The 20,028-nt window shown below is 42.9% G+C and overlaps 1 protein-coding gene across 1 annotated transcript; it reads left to right on the top strand.

The window, feature by feature from the left end:
- Nucleotides 1-1,477: 1,477 nt before the first annotated feature.
- Nucleotides 1,478-15,727, top strand: LOC121300276 (somatomedin-B and thrombospondin type-1 domain-containing protein-like). The gene is made up of 6 exons (XM_041228778.1): nucleotides 1,478-1,507; nucleotides 1,775-2,012; nucleotides 10,732-10,914; nucleotides 11,653-11,743; nucleotides 14,080-14,238; nucleotides 14,619-15,727. The coding sequence occupies exons 1-6, from the start codon at nucleotides 1,478-1,480 to the stop codon at nucleotides 14,722-14,724; spliced, it is 807 nt and encodes a 268-aa protein (XP_041084712.1). The 3' UTR covers nucleotides 14,725-15,727.
- Nucleotides 15,728-20,028: the final 4,301 nt, after the last annotated feature.

Below are 20,028 nucleotides of genomic sequence, written 5' to 3'. Positions count from 1 at the left end.
TTCTTGAGTCATGCATGCGTGCTGTGGGTTAGGAACTGGAAAACATTTTCATTGTAAATTAGCAACAGAATGTTCTTAAAGGAGTGCTGACCAGGGTTACTTGACTAGTTCAGGTGCTGACCAGGGTTACTTAACTAGTTCATTAATATCACCATGGCAGTAACGGTACTATATAATATGGGAGTGTAACACTAACAGCCATCCTGCCACAGTTCTGAAAACAAAACAAAACGGGTCCTTCATTCCTGCTGCAAGTGTGTTGAAATAATACCTGGAAATGTGTTTCATCATCTAGCCTTCCAGTGTCTGAAGTGCATTCTAGCACTCCTCTTGCAGTCCCCGACAGTCTATGTCTGTTGTCTTGTCAAGGTGCTGAAATGCCAGCTGCAGAGCCAAGAGACATCTCTCGCCCCCCTGCCTTTATTCTGATAGTCTCCCAGTGCTGAGGGATGGGAAAGAGACAGAGCAACCTTTCTTCTAACTGCACAGTAAAACGTTTTATATGAGCCCTGATTGAATGAGAGCCTTCGCTGCTCTGAGACTATCTTTAAAGCATGACCTCTCTGTGACCTCCAGTTGGAGAACCCTTTTGGAGGAGCGCTAGGGCGCAGGGTGTAGCTATCCCGCTGCCATGCTCCCCAGAGAGAGAACAGGTTCCAGGACTAGCACTCAAATCATATTCATGATTTTACTGAAGAACGAGTGCACTGCACACAATGGCAAATCCATGTTCATTAAAAATTGGTATTCTTGGTAATTTGGTCTCAAGATCAAACAACTGATTGGTTGCCCAAGCGACATCCATTTATACCGGCCAATGGCTGTGCTGAGCTACATTACCATCAGTTTGGAATTGGTTACATACTGTAGGTTGTGGCAAAGCTGTACTACTCAAAGATCCCACTGGCTCCATTGTTTGAGGTTTCATGCCAGCCTTTAGTGGTTGCAATGGAGGGACCCCTGCTTGAATGCCAGGAGACAATTCTGCATCGTTCCTGATGCCTGGTGTAGCTCTAGAGAAGATGGTTCAGTATGTTCTTATTAATGAGGATTCCTTACTAAAATAGATTAGTATATATTCTCATTATTAGCAATATTGTATAACATTTAATACAACATCTATATAAAAAGGTCACCGCAGTTCCTCATGTTACAAAGTATTTACTAAAGTAAATAGAGCCCTATAGTTCTCATTTTATTTGTATGCTTTACAAATGTGTTTTTGATATCTTTGATTATGTTCAGCTCGGACCCAGGTGAAATAACATCAAAGCAGTGGGCGTGGTTTATTGAACTGTTCAGCCAATCTGCGTGTAATAGGCGGGGCACGCTTTACTCGGATCCAGCGGTGTTTCTGTACGGTTGTAAAAAAAAAAAAAAAAAAAGTGAACACTGGCTCTCATCGGACAGTTTGCGCTTCTGTGCTCTAAAACACCACCAAGGGAGAATAATAATAAGAAAGTCATGGGAGAATCATATGAATAATCTGTACGAGGCAGCAACTTCTGTAAGAAACGCTCGATCTTGTTTTATTTCAATGTTATAGTTTAAATTAAATTTTTTTTTTTTTTTTAAAAACTGAACTTGGAAAAAGTTTTACAACTAACTTATCAGGGCAGGGAATAATTTCAATAAAATACACAGCTATGTCAACATGCATTCTGGGGGATGGTGGGAGTTGTAAACTTGTTTTAGGTTAATGTTTGCAGGTTTTCACGCACACGTATATACTTATCCACGCACCACACCAGCACTAGTGTCCTCACCATGAGAGCTTTCGGTGCGTCTTTGGGATGTGTCTGGGTTGTCTTGCAGATACCTGGCGGCGTTGGGGATTCTTCTTCAGCGGGCAGAGGCGGGGTGCACCGACCGGGAGAACCCCAGATGCTGCACAGGAAGGAATAACGAGTGCTTTGAATTCACAAGTAGAAAGACTGTTTGCTACTGTGACACCTATTGCCAGAGAACAGGAGACTGCTGCGCGGATTACCAAGCCGTGTGTCAAATATCTGGTGAGTCGTCACACCTTTCTATTAACTAAGTTAGCTTTGCGATGACAGCGCAGCTGCTGAGCTGTTACACGACGCACAGTTTTTTATCCATGCTTTCTAATTATATAAAGTTACAGGAAAACAGAATTAAAACTATGCTGCCCAAACTACAAGCGTTCTAGAACGTGCAAGATGCAAGCAACATGCTTGTTTGTTTTTAACAACAGGTGGAAATATTTTTTTTTAAATATATGAATCAATTATTAAATAATAATATTATAGCTTTTTTGTAGCAATATTTTGCTTTGCATAGGGAAACTACAGTACATGATGTATGCTGCATGCTTTTAAAGAGATAGATTTCTATATACCGTGCATTTACTGTATATACCGCTGCTGGAAAATAGCCCGAGCAGTGTGTGGGTCGCATTTTTTTGTTTGTGAAGGATAAAGCGGGTGTCCTTTGAGAATTTACCTTGCTTGTTATATAGCTTCACCTGGGACATGATGAGCTCATGGACTTTTGTCAATAGGGGTTGCTAGAGAGGAGACTGCAAGGGGTGTTTAATAAGCTGCACGTTTTATTAACAGTGTGGATTGCAGCGCTGTGCTTGCAGTTATTAATACAGTGTGGATTGCAGTGCTGTGCTTGCAGTTATTAATACAGTGTGGATTGCAGCGCTGTGCTTGCAGTTATTAATACAGTGTGGATTGCAGCGCTGTGCTTGCAGTTATTAATACAGTGTGGATTGCAGCGCTGTGCTTGCAGTTATTAATACAGTGTGGATTGCAGCGCTGTGCTTGCAGTTATTAATACAGTGTGGATTGCAGTGCTGTGCTTGCAGTTATTAATACAGTGTGGATTGCAGTGCTGTGCTTGCAGTTATTAATACAGTGTGGATTGCAGCGCTGTGCTTGCAGTTATTAATACAGTGTGGATTGCAGCGCTGTGCTTGCAGTTATTAATACAGTGTGGATTGCAGTGCTGTGCTTGCAGTTATTAATACAGTGTGGATTGCAGCGCTGTGCTTGCAGTTATTAATACAGTGTGGATTGCAGTGCTTTGCTTGCAGTTATTAATACAGTGTGGATTGCAGTGCTGTGCTTGCAGTTATTAATACAGTGTGGATTGCAGTGCTGTGCTTGCAGTTATTAATACAGTGTGGATTGCAGCGCTGTGCTTGCAGTTATTAATACAGTGTGGATTGCAGCGCTGTGCTTGCAGTTATTAATACAGTGTGGATTGCAGCGCTGTGCTTGCAGTTATTAATACAGTGTGGATTGCAGCGCTGTGCTTGCAGTTATTAATACAGTGTGGATTGCAGCGCTGTGCTTGCAGTTATTAATACAGTGTGGATTGCAGTGCTGTGCTTGCAGTTATTAATACAGTGTGGATTGCAGTGCTGTGCTTGCAGTTATTAATACAGTGTGGATTGCAGTGCTGTGCTTGCAGTTATTAATACAGTGTGGAGCTTGCAGTTATTAATACAGTGTGGATTGCAGCGCTGTGCTTGCAGTTATTAATACAGTGTGGATTGCAGCTTGCAGTTATTAATACAGTGTGGATTGCAGTGCTGTGCTTGCAGTTATTAATACAGTGTGGATTGCAGTGCAGCTGCAGCGCTGTGCTTGCAGTTATTAATACAGTGTGGATTGCAGTGCTGTGCTTGCAGTTATTAATACAGTGTGGATTGCAGTGCTCCTCTTTCAGTTATTAATACAGTGTGGATTGCAGTGCTATGCTTGCAGTTATTAATACAGTGTGGATTGCAGTGCTGTGCTTGCAGTTATTAATACAGTGTGGATTGCAGCGCTGTGCTTGCAGTTATTAATACAGTGTGGATTTGCAGTTATTAATACAGTGTGGATTGCAGTGCTGTGCTTGCAGTTATTAATACAGTGTGGATTATAGTGCTGTGCTTGCAGTTATTATAATGCTCAGCTGCACTGGTGACTGCCTTAGACACTTTGCTGCTCTCTGTCTGTTTAACCATTTCTAAAACAATAAAAGACTTCTTTGAACTCTGCGCTGTGTTGAAATATTTCAAAGATATGTCCTCTGGACAGGCATGTTGCAGATCGCTCTTGTTGCACTACTTACACAGTTAATGATGGGGTCCAGAGAGCAATTTTATCAGACCAAAAAATCATTCAAACTTCCTAATAACTGTATTTAGGTGGTAATCATGTGCAATAGCCACATTCCAGGCAGGACTAGCAACATGTCATAACAGTTTTCATATAGCGAGGATAGCTCATGGAAACCCAGCGGTGTCTTGGCTTGTGAGTCTCCTCTATTTCGGAGCAGACCAGCGTCAGTATGATGAGCTCTGTGACGGGGCAGGGTGAGGGACAGGCGTTTCAGTTCAACCTGCAACCACAGATGGGGTGGCTCAGAATCTGATGGCTGTCATTTCAGTTGGTGGGTGTTTGGCATTGACAGCGTTCCCATAAAGCCCACAATGGGCCAGACTGGCAGCTTGACTTGTGCAGGTAGGGACCACCTCCAAGCCCACTGACACATCCAGCCCTGCACTCCCAGTGATCACCATGTGATGACAGCCTCATTGCAGCTGTCAGGATGCATGTGCGGTCTGAGGTGGAAAACGCTCTGCTTGAAAGAGATTGAACAAGGTCAGCTGGAAACAAAGTTCAGAGCTTCCTGGGGTCAGGTGCTGTGAAACTCTGTATTATTAGCAATACTTGAAAAAATAAGCTCTGTAGATGTGCTGATCTGTAGCTCAATTGGTAAAGCCTCTGTTTATTATTGAGTTTTTAGTTATGAATACTTGATAAACGCATCATTTTCCTATAAAGTCTTTATCGTTCAGTAGACACGCTACTTCCCAATAACACAATTGCACATGTCCCCTGTCTGACGTTGTGCTTTTCAAACCTAATTCTGAACAGAATGATCAGGTGCAGTGACTGCTAGCAGGACAACAAGGCTGCCCTCTGTTTCTTCACTTTCTAATTCAAGGGATTATAAAGCTGCTTGCGGAACAGGTACAAGTTCAGTGTTTTTGTCCATAAAATGTGACAAATAAGCTATTTATCAGCTTTGAAACTAATTTCAAGAGTTAATAGATTTACTGGTGCTGGGCTTGAAGGACTCAATTGGCACTGACACATCAAATTGGAGGAGAAAGGTGAAGAGGGCACTGCGGGTCATCGGGGGGGGGGCAGTGAGCTCCACAGCATGCTGAATGAACTCTGCATCACCACGGAGACAGTGAGCTCAGTGAGCTCCACAGCATGCTGAATGAACTCTGCATCACCACGGAGACAGTGAGCTCCACAGCATGCTAAATGAACTCTGCATCACCACGGAGACAGTGAGCTCCACAGCATGCTGAATGAACTCTGCATCACCACGGAGACAGTGAGCTCCACAGCATGCTGAATGAACTCTGCATCACCACGGAGACAGTGAGCTCCACAGCATGCTGAATGAACTCTGCATCACCACGGAGACAGTGAGCTCCACAGCATGCTGAATGAACTCTGCATCACCACGGAGACAGTGAGCACCCACAGCATGCTGAATGAACTGAATCTGCATCACCACGGAGACAGTGAGCTCCACAGCATGCTGAATGAACTCTGCATCACCACGGAGACAGTGAGCTCCACAGCATGCTGAATGAACTCTGCATCACCACGGAGACAGTGAGCTCCACAGCATGCTGAATGAACTCTGCATCACCACGGAGACAGTGAGCTCCACAGCATGCTGAATGAACTCTTCATCACCACGGAGACAGTGAGCTCCACAGCATGCTGAATGAACCATGTACGTGGGAATAGAGGCAAATTGATAGTGGAGCTTGTCCCAGTTTAGAGATGTGTAATTCTGTATACAGAGCTACCAGCAGACAGGCTGTCATTTCTTTCTTTGATTTCTGACCACTGAAGCAGGTTGCACAGCACTTGCTTGGCTAGAGCAGCCTGACACAACTCCAGTCTGGTGCTCTGTTTACAAGCTTCAGAGGTAGATTTAAATAATTAGGTGCTTTAACGCATAGCCAGTATATAGTTTTTGCTTTGGGGCACCTACACTTGAAGGCTACGAATACTTTAGCAGTGCTTTATCAATATATAACACTAGTCCTGGAACACCTTAACAAGATGAGTGCTAATCAAGGTCTGTGAAAAGAGATGTTACATTGTGGTGCACTTTTTATAATACCTAGAAATAGAAATAGGTGTTCCAGAGTGTAGGCATCCCTTATAAGAGGAGGGGGATTAAAGCAGGCAGGTATAGCGCTGCAGTCTGATAAAGACTTAGGTCCCAAGCGTAAAGGGAGATGGGGAATATCATCTGTACCCTGTAGCACAGCAGATTTACAATCTGAAGAGGAAACGAAGTAGACTGCATCACTCTAGCATGTGTCACTGTCTCTCCAGTGGGAGATTATTACAGGATGATTTATTTTTCATTTGCAGTGTCCTTGTAAATGTTGTGCCACGTCTTTTTAGGCTTCTCGAGCTCAAGGTCAGTTTCACCACAGGCTGCAGGATATTTACAACTCCCTGGCGTTTCCATATCATTTTCAGCTGTCCAGACTGAAGAGATTTATTGTCTTCGGTGCCATCTATAGAGTTGAAGGCCTAAGTCAAATTTATAAAAGCATCAAAATATGAATTTAGGATTTACAGCCTAGTCTAGTTCATTAAGCCCAGATGCAGAGTGTTGCTCTAGGGTTACTGCCCCAGGTAGAGTATAGGGGGTTGTGTTTTGCCCCTAGGGCCTCACTGTCTTCTGGTATTTGGTGTTAGGGTGGGATTCTGAACCTCATCTGAAGTCATCCTAAAAGGGTTACCGCTAGCTTTAACACCATGTTACTGAGATTTCTACAGCAAATTCACTCTAGACGTGCACCAGCACCTTATAAAGTAAGCATGTCAAACTGACATCTGTTAGCCGTGATAATATCTGAGATTCTCATCAAAGGTCTGAGACAATGGTCCCTGGATGGCCTTCCTCCCTGCCAGGGAGTTTATTAATCTGCTGTCTGCAGACTGTCTGGAAGGCATGGCGGGGAGGGGTTTGCTGTGTAATTTAATGGTTGTTATTGAATTCTGTAGGCAGGTCGGCTTCATGAAAGGTAGTATTAATTGTGTCTTCCTGGGCTTGTGTGCATGTTGGTGATTTAATTAAGTTTCTAGGGCTGAGCTGGAACGTTTGGCTCATGGGTCTCAATATCCTCCTTCGACAATGACTTGTATTTGAGTCACTGGGATTATTAACATCTGCAGGTGAATCAGATAGTTCTCCTACTCATGTCTTTGCAGTAAGGATCATGTTCAAAGGAGAGACGTGATAGATGACCACAAGAGTAAGCAACAAACGTGGTGCCCAGCTCGTCAGCATAGCTATTAGTGTATAATAGCTAGAATGCTTGCAACACACATTGTACATTGTGGTTGCATTTACTGTTCTATTTATTGCTTGTAACTGGATTCTCTAAAAAGTACGTTATACAACTGTGGTAGATCTGCAATCTAATTAAGCACATTTCTTTTTAATGCAGAAACACTTGTGTTAATAAACCTGTGTAACAGCTAACTAGATCGTGCTTTGAAATGCTGACGATGCAAGTTTGAAATGTCAGCCTATTCCCATGATCCAAAGAGATAACAAACTTCCATTTCATAAGCTGGTGAGGATATGGTTCATCCCACACGCTAAACATCTGGAAAGCAAGTTTGATTACCGACCTGAGATTGAAGGCAGGCTGGTCTCTTGACTCTGAAAGTGTGCCTTTCTATGTGGAAAGCAGAAAAGGCACTAAAAGAAGGAGCTCAGTCCGATCACCTCCGAGAAGGAGACAGTGAGCTCTGTATTTCCGGCAGAAAGACAGAAGAAAAACAAAATCTTCTTATGAAAACAGAAGGGCCTGGCATCAGACATTGATTAGAGGGAGCGATTGTGCCGTGCTTCAGTTCACCTCAAAGAGTGTGCGGAAAAACCTGGCTGCTGCGTTTGTGCATCTGCGTAGCAAATCATCCACTGTGGGTTCCTGTGTGCAAGCCCCATGTTGACAGGGCATAACAATTGAAAAGGAAGGTGTGATTGTATCCATCATTCATCTGAATAGCACTTCTTACTGCTCTGAGAGCCTGAGAGATAATCGGCTGCAGTGCCCAGGAGGTAGATTCAAGCTTTCTCTCAGCACTTCAGAACTGATAATTACATAATGAGCCATTCAGTTATACACCCCTCTAAATGGTTTTGTAAACTAAATTGATTTGAGACCACCAGAACTCATTCCACAAGCAACAAGAGGCAGATCCAATGATTATAAGCATGATCGACTTTGGTAACATTGGAGAGAAACACTTAATATCTCAGTTTTTTGAGCCAATGCCTTGCTGCAATATACAAGTATAGAGATATTCCAACAATTACTATCCCGGTCATGTAGACGTTACTGTCTTACAATCATGTCAGGGAATGAATTACACAGATCAGCATGACAAATGACCACAGGCATTAAAAAAGAAGCAGTTTTCACAAAGAGCGTGGCTAATTATATGGGAACAGTACAATCCTGGGCCCCACTTGCTAGTCATTAAAGTGGATTGAAATACAAACCTGGGTATTTTCCTTTTCCCTGCCCTTTTATCTGTGTCTGTATTAAATTACTATACAACGATAAGACCCGTTAAACAGCATGACACAGGCTCCAATCAGTGGAAGCCTTAGCGATTCTGTTACAAGACAGTCACTGCCCTTGCTGATGGGCGAGCACGTGTGTCCTTGTCCTGAATTAATATGTTCTCTGTGTTTAATTAGACCGATCACTTTTCATTTTCTGGGAATTCCAGAAATCTCTTCTTTGTAACTTCATCCTGCAAAGCACTAACCCTTGAGCTCCCTGTATTAATAGAAACAAACCTGAAAGAAGACGTCCTCTTGAAGCCAAACCAGAGCGAAGCACAAGAGAAGCATGTTCTTCATGGTGACCTGTTCCTGTTCTTCCTGTAGGCTGAAATGCACACATGGCATGTTTGAGTTAATGGTCCCGTCAGCTGCCTGTGAAATTGAGCAATCAGCAAGCATTATGTATCATTTTAGCGCATTAGCCTATTAAAGCAGGCAATTTCAAATGAAGCATCAAGTCTGAAATTATTATGGGCTCTGAATCGAAACAACATTGTTACCATTTTTTGTGCACTGTTCCAAAATATGTGAATAATTCAGATAAACAAGAATGCATTTAAAAATCTATATAATTAACTCTGTTCTGGAGTGTCATTAACAGGCTATAACATTGGCTCGTAATAATGCATTTCCTTGAAGATATAAAGCCTGTATAGTGTAGCTGTAGTGCTAGGAGATCGCTAATGAAGAGGGAGTGCAGTTTTGGGTCCTGTTCTCTGGCATGAAAAAGCATGATGCAAGCAAGCCTACACAGTGAGGAGATGCTGTTCATCTCTGTTAAATAGAGATCTAGTAAGCAAGTGGGGATTTCCATTTGCTAACTTCAGATGCAGCAGCAGTGGTAATATTAGTATGGGTGCAGTATTATCTGGAACAATACTAAGTAATACTTTGAGACTAAGTTTTGAAGCTGTTTCTTATTGTTGTTCTCACTCCAACCCAGCCTCCTAATCTTCCAGCAGCTGCCAGGATAAAGAGCCAGCTTTGTGTCAGATGCCAAGGAGGGCTGAAGCTGTGCTTCACTGCCACATTGTAATGTAATGCAAGCGGGGTCATTATTAGATGTAAACAGCAGTGCAGTGTGGATAACCGTCTGGAGCCAAGATCAACACATCTCTCAGGGACTGGCCTGCTACAGCACATAGTGTGACTCCATGAGCAAGGGGCTGGTAAACCCAGTAAATAGAGCTAGTGTTGTGATGTTCCAGGTTACTAGGACTCTGTTAATGTGGTTTCAGAAGGCGAGGTGCGGCTGTTTTTAATAAGAAGGTTTTAAATGTATTTTCTCGTCTCTATTAGTACTGTAAGGAGAGCCTCACGCTGGCCCTGCATGCTATAGGGTCCGCTCAGTAACCCATCCCTCCCCAAACGAAAGCCTTTTTGCTTTTGTTTTAAGCCCCCTCTCCCAGCTGCAATCCCTAACCAATTAAAAAAGAGCAAAGAGACAGTGTGTATCCAAAGAGTTTACAGGGGAGGAGGGTGGGATGTCTTTCCTGCTCAAGATCACACTCAGGTCATGTTCTTCAGTGTGGGAGGAGGAGGAGGGATCAGTACTGCTTTTCCATTTCACATTCTACAGCAAGCTTGCAATGAAGTGAAGCTAGAAAAACAGCAGGGTGCCATCAGTATAGCAACATGTCAAAATAGGGCCATTCTACCAATGGTGCATATATGTACAGCTATGGACAAAAGAATGAAACCTACTGAATAATGTTATCTTAACATTTAATTGCATACTGCTTTATAGTTTTGCATATACTTAATGAAAAACTGACAAAAAATATTTTGAAAACTAACATGAAATACTGTACTACTGTTATTGCTTCCAGTAGACCTTTGCGATCTCATTTTCTATCTTTGATTACATGATGTTAAATAAAATATCTAAATTATGTTCATATAGCTTTTTTCTGTCTCAATCCTAAAATTCTAGGTGATACAAAACCTTTGTCCATAGCTGTAACTTGTGCTACCATTACATGTTGCTACAGGACCATTGCACTGTCCATACAGAGCTGATGGAGATCGTTTGGTGCTGGTGTGATCATGCATGTTCCTCTTTGCCTTTGGCAGCTATTGACTGTGTGGTTGGTTCCTGGGGTCCTTGGTCGGAGTGCGGCTCCCTGTGTGGCGGGGGCAGCAAAGAGAGGACCCGGCAGGTCACAGTGCCCCCTAGGAACGGCGGAACGCCATGCCCGGACCTGAAGCAGAGGCGCGGCTGCTTCGGACACAGCCCTATCTGCAACGCCGCTGAAGGTACTTCTGAGTTTTGCACATGGGACTCGTATGCAGCATGGCCATGTGAATCTGTGCAATTCTCCTGTTTCATGGTGTGGTTCAATCAGACTTCCACACTTCGAAGGACACTGCATTGCATTGCTGTTGAAATGGTATCGTCCAGCTTCACACCCAATAAATCCAGTGACGAACGATTGGAATTTCCATGTTTTAGTTCTGTGTTAACGGCATTCATTAGTATTCTGTCAGAACTTTCTACAGTTGGAAATTGGTGACTCTTAGTCTAGTTTAGACATTTTAGAAAGTTGCTTCATTTCTCTGCTCCATCCTGTACTTGAAACATGCTATTCTAGTATAAGAAACATAGACAAACATTTGAGTTAATGCTGTTATCAGTGTTCTGGGGTTTCCTTCTCGCTCTTCTCTGTGCTGTTATTGTGTATCTACTGTCCTCCAGGTGCTCTCCTTCACAGCTGGAGGAACATCTGCAGCAGCTGCATTACTTCATTGATCTGAGCCTGGACTCTGCATGTAGTTTAAATTAATGAAATATGAAAGAGCCGTGATTTTCATGGAAATGCGAGCGAGGGACCGCTGAGCTGGTGTCTCACATTCTGATTGTCTCTTCTAAAGGGGAGGGGATAGATCCCAAGAATGAGAAACACTTATGAGGTCAGATCCCAGCGGTGTTGAGAATGTAGAATTTCAAAACATATCTGAACGTTCTTATTCTGTTCATGTCAATTTCATTTACAGAGGTGGCAAAGATTCTGCCTGATTCCTACAAAAGGAACTTCAAGGACCCCTGGAGAAGGCCACACATGTTGATGAAGGAAGTGAAACCCAGGTAAAAGAATGACTGCTTTTAAAAGCAGCAAACCATTCAGGATTTTTTTAAAATTTCTTCATGACCAGATGACATCCGTAACTTTTCTTTCCTAAGTTTGGACCGTGTTGTATTGTCTGCATCTTTATTTCATTTCCTTGATTACTTCTGGGAAACTATATGACATTGGAAAGGAAATTAGATGCTTGCCTCTGGATAAAAAGACCACCTGTCAATTACACTGGTATTGCAGCTATGCTTTCTGTGCTGGTCCCCCTCTAGATCTGTATAACACAACATTAAAAGCCTCCTTTGAGGACCCTCTGTAAGGCACTGAAAGAACAGTGATGCTTAATTATCCAATGCAGAACAGACCTCTGATGTATTGAAGTCCGAGGACCAGCTCAAACTCAGTCAAGGGGCATGACAGCTTTGTGTTTTGAGAATCCAATAGCATTCTGTGTGAAAAAGCATGCTTTAATGAGCTAGTATGAAAGGATATAAAGCTGAGAATTAGACAGTCCACACCTGACCCCAGGATCAATTACTTTCCTTCAGAGATCACCGTTCTACAAAGCAGCCTTTTGTACAGAGAAAAGAGCCATTTCTACCCCTGTTCCAAATCGAATGACCTTGCGTGGAGCTTGGATTTCGGAGCTTATGACAGCCCTGGGAATTGGACACCAGTATAACTAGCTTGCAATTAGTGAACCGAGAATGGCTTTCTTTGTCTCTTGGTGTTTATTTCCATTGCACTGAGAAGGCTTTTTATTATAGCAAAGATTTCAGTAATACAGTAAGCCTCTGTATCACATTACATTTGTGTCCAGTGTCAGGGAAGGGTTAGCTGTGAGTTTGCTTGTGCTGTAGTACTGGTACAGTATGCATGTGTAGTAGGCCATGATATTGGCACATGCAATGTTATTTCTATGTATATGTCAGCAATGTATGCAAGTTATTTATTGGTTACCAGTGCTGTACCAGTTTATGTTTTGCATGTCTCACATTGAGAATAGATTTTCCTGAACTTTTCCAATTGTATTTCACTGCCTGTTTCAAACAGGAAATGTCAAATCCAGGGTCGTTTTCAAAGCTGCCATTTATTGAACTGTTTAGCATTTATGTTAGACTCTGGGTATAAACGGGATGGGTGTCAGCCTAGCTCGCATTGGCTGGGTGTTTTTTTTTTTTTTTTTTTAAATTTTGCTTTATTTCTATTGTTAAACCTGCAGGGTTGGACTGAAATTATATTGATATCTCGCAATCTGCAATCTGCAACTATGTTCCCCTAAGTGACTTATAAACACATGCGTGTGGATACAAGCAATCTGGAGGATGGCTTCACACTGCCTGAACCAAAACTGGTGTCAAATCTGTCATTGTTTTTTTAGAGGGTTTTTTTTTTATCAAACTAAATTTGGCAGCGGTCTGTAAACAGGAAATCCTAACAAGGGCTAATTGGACCAGAGGGCTTTTTGTGGCTGGCTTTGTGGACAAACTTACTGTAAATAACAGAGGGTATAAACAGCTACTCATGTCTGTAATTGGTCACTGGGGACAGGGTCTTCTCAATCCTGAGACGCTCCTTCAGGAAAGCTGCTGTTTAGACATAAAACCCTGAAGGGGAATTCTCAAGGGCGTTTGTCTTTCACGATCGGCGGGACTGTAATTAAATTAGAGCCCGGGTTTAAATCAATGGGAGATAATTATATAAATAGTCACTGAGAAAAGTGTTTAGCATACAAGCACAGTGAGTGCTGTGAGTTGCCTAAGCTGTAATTGCCTAAAACTCCGACCAGTCTGTATGCCTTGTCTGTCTCTGTCCTGTTGATCCAGTAATAGGTTTATTAGCATTTTTCTCTCTGTCTGTGAGCTTTTCTGGAAAGTTCTTGCTGCCTAGATTTCCTCACTGCATTAAAATCACTTTAATGATTTATTTTAGTCATTTTAGCAGACACTTTTATCCGAAGCGACTTAAATCGTGTGACAAAACGGCCATTCATCTTGCCTGGCAAAATAGACCAGCAGAGTTGAAGGTCGCACTGTCACATATTTTGAATGGAATGAGTGAGTCTCTTTGGTGCTGGACAGTTAGAATGACCCACTTCAAAGCCAGGTAAAAAAACAAAACAGAGGAAAATGTTAACAGAACCATGAACTGGTCCCCCTCCAAAAAAAAATTAAAGTGAACAAATAAACCACGTCATTTTGAGACAATACCTCTCGCTGAAAAGCAGCATGCAGTCTATCTGCAGCTCCTCAGCAATGCACTTTTGTTTTGTCGCTCTCCTGGTGGTAACGCATGTTAAATCCACGGCCTGTGGTAATTAGCTCTCGGTCTTGCTTTTTCCCCCCAGTTACTGCGTGCACTTCCGGGTGAAGCAGGTGAGCGCGGCGTGTCGGCAGAGCCTCTGGAGCAGTCACCTGCTGAGGGAGAGGTCTGTCTGTGTCGAGTGTCACGGAGAAGCCATGGGCAGCAGGAGCCGCTGTGAAGGGGACGGCCTGGAAGCTACGAGGTGAGAGATCTCCCTGGCAAGAGCCAAGACCCTGAGAACTACAGGGGCACTTTAAACACTAGGGGGTGGATCAAAGAGCACTGCACTGCGACCTGAGGTACCTGGAGTGGTTTTGAAATCCAGCTCATGAAGTCATAAATTACTAGGAAAGTAAGATACTAGTGCTGACAGGATGTGAGAACGTGGATACTAAAACGTCAGTTAGCATTCATTTTAGTGCTAGTTTGAACCAAAAATATATTCTTTGTGTTTTACTGTGTTGAAGCTTGGCGGGCTAGAGTTTGTTCCTTCTTCTACTGAAATGCGGAAAATGAAATATAGTTTTGAGGAAGCGCACCCTTGTGTGATTAATGATGGCTGTGTTTTCCGTTGTGATTCAGGACGTTCTGGACTGCAGCCTCTGTCCCGGGCTGCCAGGGCTCGTGGGTGCGGGAGTCCTCTCGAGAGCAGTGCAGGTGTCCGCAGCACTCCCTCATCTTTGTATAAGCTTGTCTCGCTGAAACCCACAGGACAGCTCCTGGATGATGAAGAATCCTGCCAGCCACCAAGGACTCAACAACAGCACGACTAGAGAGAGAGCAGAAGTATGAAGGAAAAGTCTTCTCTTCCTGCTGCACGCCTTCATGTAAACCTCATATAATAACTTTTCTCACAAAGCACATCAACAAAACATAGATTTCGCCATGTAAATGTGTATTTTTTTTTTTTCTCAACGCACAAAAAGATGCCTATATGTCTTTTTACCTCTGAAAATTTGCTATCTACCTCCATATATGCAGATGCATTTGAAAGAATTATTATTTTGCTTTCTACATTTTGTACTTTTTGTGTTCATGGTTTTGTATAAATGGTCCTGTTTCTTAGAAGCCATGCCCTCCCGTGGTATCAGTATTTCACTGTTCACAGACTTTGTGTAACTCCAGTTAGAACAGCAGCTGGGCAAGGCGAGAGAGATCCGGCAGGCAGCAGAGAGACCAGGCTTGCAGATTAGTGCTGTTCAAGCAAACTGGTCATGAAATTGGTTTGGGATGTGACCTAGAGTATGCGGGGATCCTGTTGGTAGAATCCGGGCTCTAGTAGCTTTTAAATATCTCACACCGCCCTTCACTAACAACCTGACTGATTTCACAAGCTGATTTTCAATTCATTCAACACCCCTCTTAGGGGAGCTTATGCTGGTAATACAGACCGCAAACCTGGTGTCTTTACATTTGGTACACGGCTGTATTCTATGATACTCTCAATCAAGTTGCATTACCAGGGCTGTCCACATGATAATGTTTCAATGAAGTAATTTTAATCTCTGGACAGATCGATGTCACATACCACTCACTTATTCAGTCAGATATACGATTTCCTTTAAATGGCGCTCTCCTGAGTTCCATGGACAATAATAATAATACATTGTGCATTTACTTGTGTAGAATTGGTCATTTTATTGTATACTTACCATTGTTTTTGTGAAATAAATGTACACTGCATTTGTGTTTCACATCAGGTCTTTGAATAGTGAACGGTGGTGTTTTATGACCATACATTGGAAGTGCTTTCATGTTATAGGAGCAGTAAACACTGCAGAGTGCACACCCTGCCCCCCACGTGAATCTGGGATTACAAAGAAGAGTATACTGGGGACGGTCCTTGCTACAGGCGGGCTGTCCAACGGGTGCAGTTTGAACTTTTTAAACGATTCTTTTCATTTAGAAGCATGACGCATCGATGTTAACACCAGTGCCCCTGCTTAATCTCAGCCCAGACACTCCTCATGCTTTTTGAACACTCACTGTACTAATCCCAGGGTTACATGGTATGAGTTCTCAAGGCAGATTGAGGGAAATCACTGAGATGATTTGGGGGAGGTTTGATCAATATTTCAAGCAAAGCACTGAGACCAAGACTAGAGGACGCAATTGGGAAATGAGTGGAGTCTCAGAACAGAAGGTAAGAGTCGCGTCTTTACACAGAGAGGGGTGACGGTATGGAATGGGTTACCGCTCACTCATTGGGGTTCTTTACACAGAGAGGGTGAGGGGATGGAATGGGTTACCGCTCACTCATTGGGGTTCTTTACACAGAGAGGGGTGAGGGTATGGAATGGGTTACCGCTCACTCATTGGGGTTCTTTACACAGAGAGGGGTGAGGGTATGGAATGGGTTACCGCTCACTCATTGGGGTTCTTTACACAGAGAGGGGTGAGGGTATGGAATGGGTTACCGCTCACTCATTGGGGTTCTTTACACAGAGAGGGGTGAGGGTATGGAATGGGTTACCGCTCACTCATTGGGGTTCTTTACACAGAGAGGGGTGAGGGTATGGAATGGGTTACCGCTCACTCATTGGGGTTCTTTACACAGAGAGGGGTGAGGGTATGGAATGGGTTACCGCTCACTCATTGGGGTTCTTTACACAGAGAGGGGTGAGGGTATGGAATGGGTTACCGCTCACTCATTGGGGTTCTTTACACAGAGAGGGGTGAGGGTATGGAATGGGTTACCGCTCACTCGTTGGGGTTCTTTACACAGAGAGGGGTGAGGGTATGGAATGGGTTACCGCTCACTCATTGGGGTTCTTTACACAGAGAGGGGTGAGGGTATGGAATGGGTTACCGCTCACTCATTGGGGTTCTTTACACAGAGAGGGGTGAGGGTATGGAATGGGTTACCGCTCACTCATTGGGGTTCTTTACACAGAGAGGGGTGAGGGTATGGAATGGGTTACCGCTCACTCATTGGGGTTCTTTACACAGAGAGGGGTGAGGGTATGGAATGGGTTACCGCTGGTGCTCACTTATTGGGGTTCTTTAAGAACTGGCTAGATAAAGCTCTGGGAAAATAAACTACTAGGGACCGGCCGAGCACTGAAGATAAAACCAGAACACGTGTCTTCAGTAAACGTATTTCCCTCTGTCTTTTACGATGAGGTCCTTTGTATCTTTTGTTTGGTTCTGGTTTGTTTTTTCACTGCTGGGATAATGGTATCTCTAGCCCATCTGTAATTACAGTGCTCAGCCAGATTTAACATTCTACACATTCTCTTGAGATCACAGGTAGTGGGATGTTATTCAACTTCAAAGGGGTTGGATGTGCGCAATGTATATTTTTGTCTACATTTGCTCAGGATCCTCTACAGATGAACAATAAACATTGCCATGTTTTTTCTCCTCTTTAGAGTTCAGAATTGCATTGTTTGAACTTGTTGAAAACTGCAGGTATGAATGCTGTATTCCTCATAGCTCTTTGTGGATAACAAGTATTATTAGCTAGAGAGAGAGATTCTCAAACAAATTTGAATAACATTTTCCACAGGGAACCGTCTTTCTCTGTTTAGGGAAAGCAATGTAAACAGTTACACTTTAGTGATTAACTCAAAATGAGATTTTAATGGTTTACAATCATAGAATCAATGTTCTACCCCTAGAGCTGTCCATTCGATAGCCCAACTCAGTCGTCTTGCTCATAGATGAGAACTGTAGGTCGATATGACAATACTAATGCAACACACATACAAGTAACAGGAGGACAGGCCGGGTATGTCTGGACTACATTCCTGTAATCAAAACATGAGTATACTGTGGTGTTTCAGGTGAGAAAACAGTAGTAAAGGGCATTAGAAACACAGTTTGGAAAAGCATGGTAAAGTGCATGCAATGAGCATGCTAGTTCACCATGGTGCGCTACAGTAGTGTTGGCTGTTGAGTGATTTTGTGTGTGCTCAATTAGAATAACTCACTCTTTTAACTCTGCGATCATCCTGTAACTATGACCCCATGTTTTCATCTCATTTCCCCCTTGAATCCTGCCCTGTGTGACATGAGGCATTTAAACACTGGGTGTGTTTAACCGTTAACAGAAACCCAGTACTATCACACAGTGCTCTGTTAGCAGTAAATCAAACTTGTATTCTGTTCAATCAATGTAATTTCCCCTGAAGAAATCTGCTTTCAGTATGGACTGATCTCCAAGTGTGCTTCACAGTGCTTCAGGAGGTAGTCAGTGATTTGAATCCTTTCCAGACTAAAGCAGCCCGATGCACCCTGATCTCCATTCCAGCTGCATGTGTGCAGGACTGTAGTTCACAAGGTGGGCTCTCAATGGTGCTTGGAGCATTTGCACCCTGTGTGCTTTGCAGTGAAGTAATTATGCATACAGCAAAAACCCAAGTTGGTTGAACAGTCAAGCATGCACAGATGCATATTTGCTTTTACTGGATTTACTGAACATACATAAACACACTTTCTTCTTGCAAATGTGCTTTATTCATTTTCTTTGACCAGCTCCACTCTTAATGTTCTACAGCTCTACCTCCCTGTTTGGCACACCATCATTCTGGGTCAGTTGTGGCAGCAATTTAATAAGAATTTGGGTGGGAAGTTCTTATCCCTTTTATTAGAAGTGGGAAAAAGTGACAATAACAGAGAAGGTAGCTGCTTCTGACCCTGCCTCGCCAACTTCTTCATTTCCCAACCCCATTACCCCCAATTTTTTTTTTTTTTTTTAGTACGGAAAACTGTTTTTGTGCTAAAATATACAGTGTGTGCTTTTTTCTAAATCAGTGCTTTAGAAAGTTTATTCTCTGTTACACTGTAACTGTTATGTGAAACAAAATAATAATAATAATTCCGATGTGCATCTAGATTCTGATGTGCATGAGTTTATGGTATGATTACAATTGCTGTAATAATCTCTTGTGGAATTCCTATATTTACAGGTAAAATGTGTTTCCCCTGCTGAAAATCCCTGAGCTGGGAAATGAAACAAATACGTACTGATTTCCTTCTCACTACTTTATATTTAAAAGGAGCGCAGGTTTACCGAATTTGATTCATTTAGAAGTGTAGACAACAACTGATTGACTTGTACAGTTTTTGTACAGTTGTTTTTTTTCAGCCAGTTTAACCAACATAACCAGAAAAAATTAATAAATAAAAAGCCAGCATGCCCTCAGCTGTGGCCAGGGCAGGGCAGCACACCCCCACCTCCCGCAGTGCAACAGACCAAGCCATGAGCCAGCTGCTCACATCTGCTTAATGTGCTAAAGATCTGTGTGTTCGCAGAACGTCACCTTCCTACCTAATGACACCCTGCTCCTTTTCACAGGGAGCAGATTCTCATTCTTAATCAGAACCAGGTCCCCCTGTCAGGAACTCATCTCAGTAAATGAGAAGTGACAGATTGCATGTCAGATGCCAAGACGTCAGAGCAGTGTTCCAGACCTCCAGTTTGGCAGGGATGTTGAGCAATATTTGTCAGCACTGTGGATCTCTTAATTCTGCAACTTGCATTGCATTTACTGTGATTTGAGAAATAACTGAACTTCAGATTGTTACTTCTTAGAAGACCTGACTTGCTGTGTTTATCCCATTCCTTCCCAATACAGTGCCTAAACTTATTCCAGTAAAGCAGTGGAGTTGAGTTAGCGGAGATCTCATCTGGAGTAAATCACCGCCAATCAGTGGGCTTGGAGAGTTAGTCTGGATTACCTGGGATGAAAGGCAGATGAGTGAATGGAAGCAGGCACTCCAGTGTTCCCTGAGTGGAGGAATGTTAATCTCATTGTGTTGAAGAGGCCAGGGGCTGAGTTATTAAAGGACCGCAGTCTCCAGCACAATGCATTTCATTTATTGTCAAGATTTGGATGTTTCAGGAAAACAACAAACAGTCACCAGGAGAACGTTCTATATAATTAATCTAAAACAGTGATCTGAATGATGCTTAGCACAACACAATAAAGTAGTTCCATGATGTAACTGCAGGTCAGGTCAGAGCATGGGGGGTGTCTGTTCTTGTAAA

The sequence above is a fragment of the Polyodon spathula genome, chromosome 25 (genome assembly GCF_017654505.1).
Source record: "Polyodon spathula isolate WHYD16114869_AA chromosome 25, ASM1765450v1, whole genome shotgun sequence".
In the NCBI taxonomy this organism is placed as follows: Eukaryota; Metazoa; Chordata; class Actinopteri; order Acipenseriformes; family Polyodontidae; genus Polyodon; species Polyodon spathula.
The sequence above is the reverse complement of the archived record's forward strand: the minus strand, read 5'-3'. Positions and strand labels throughout refer to the sequence as shown.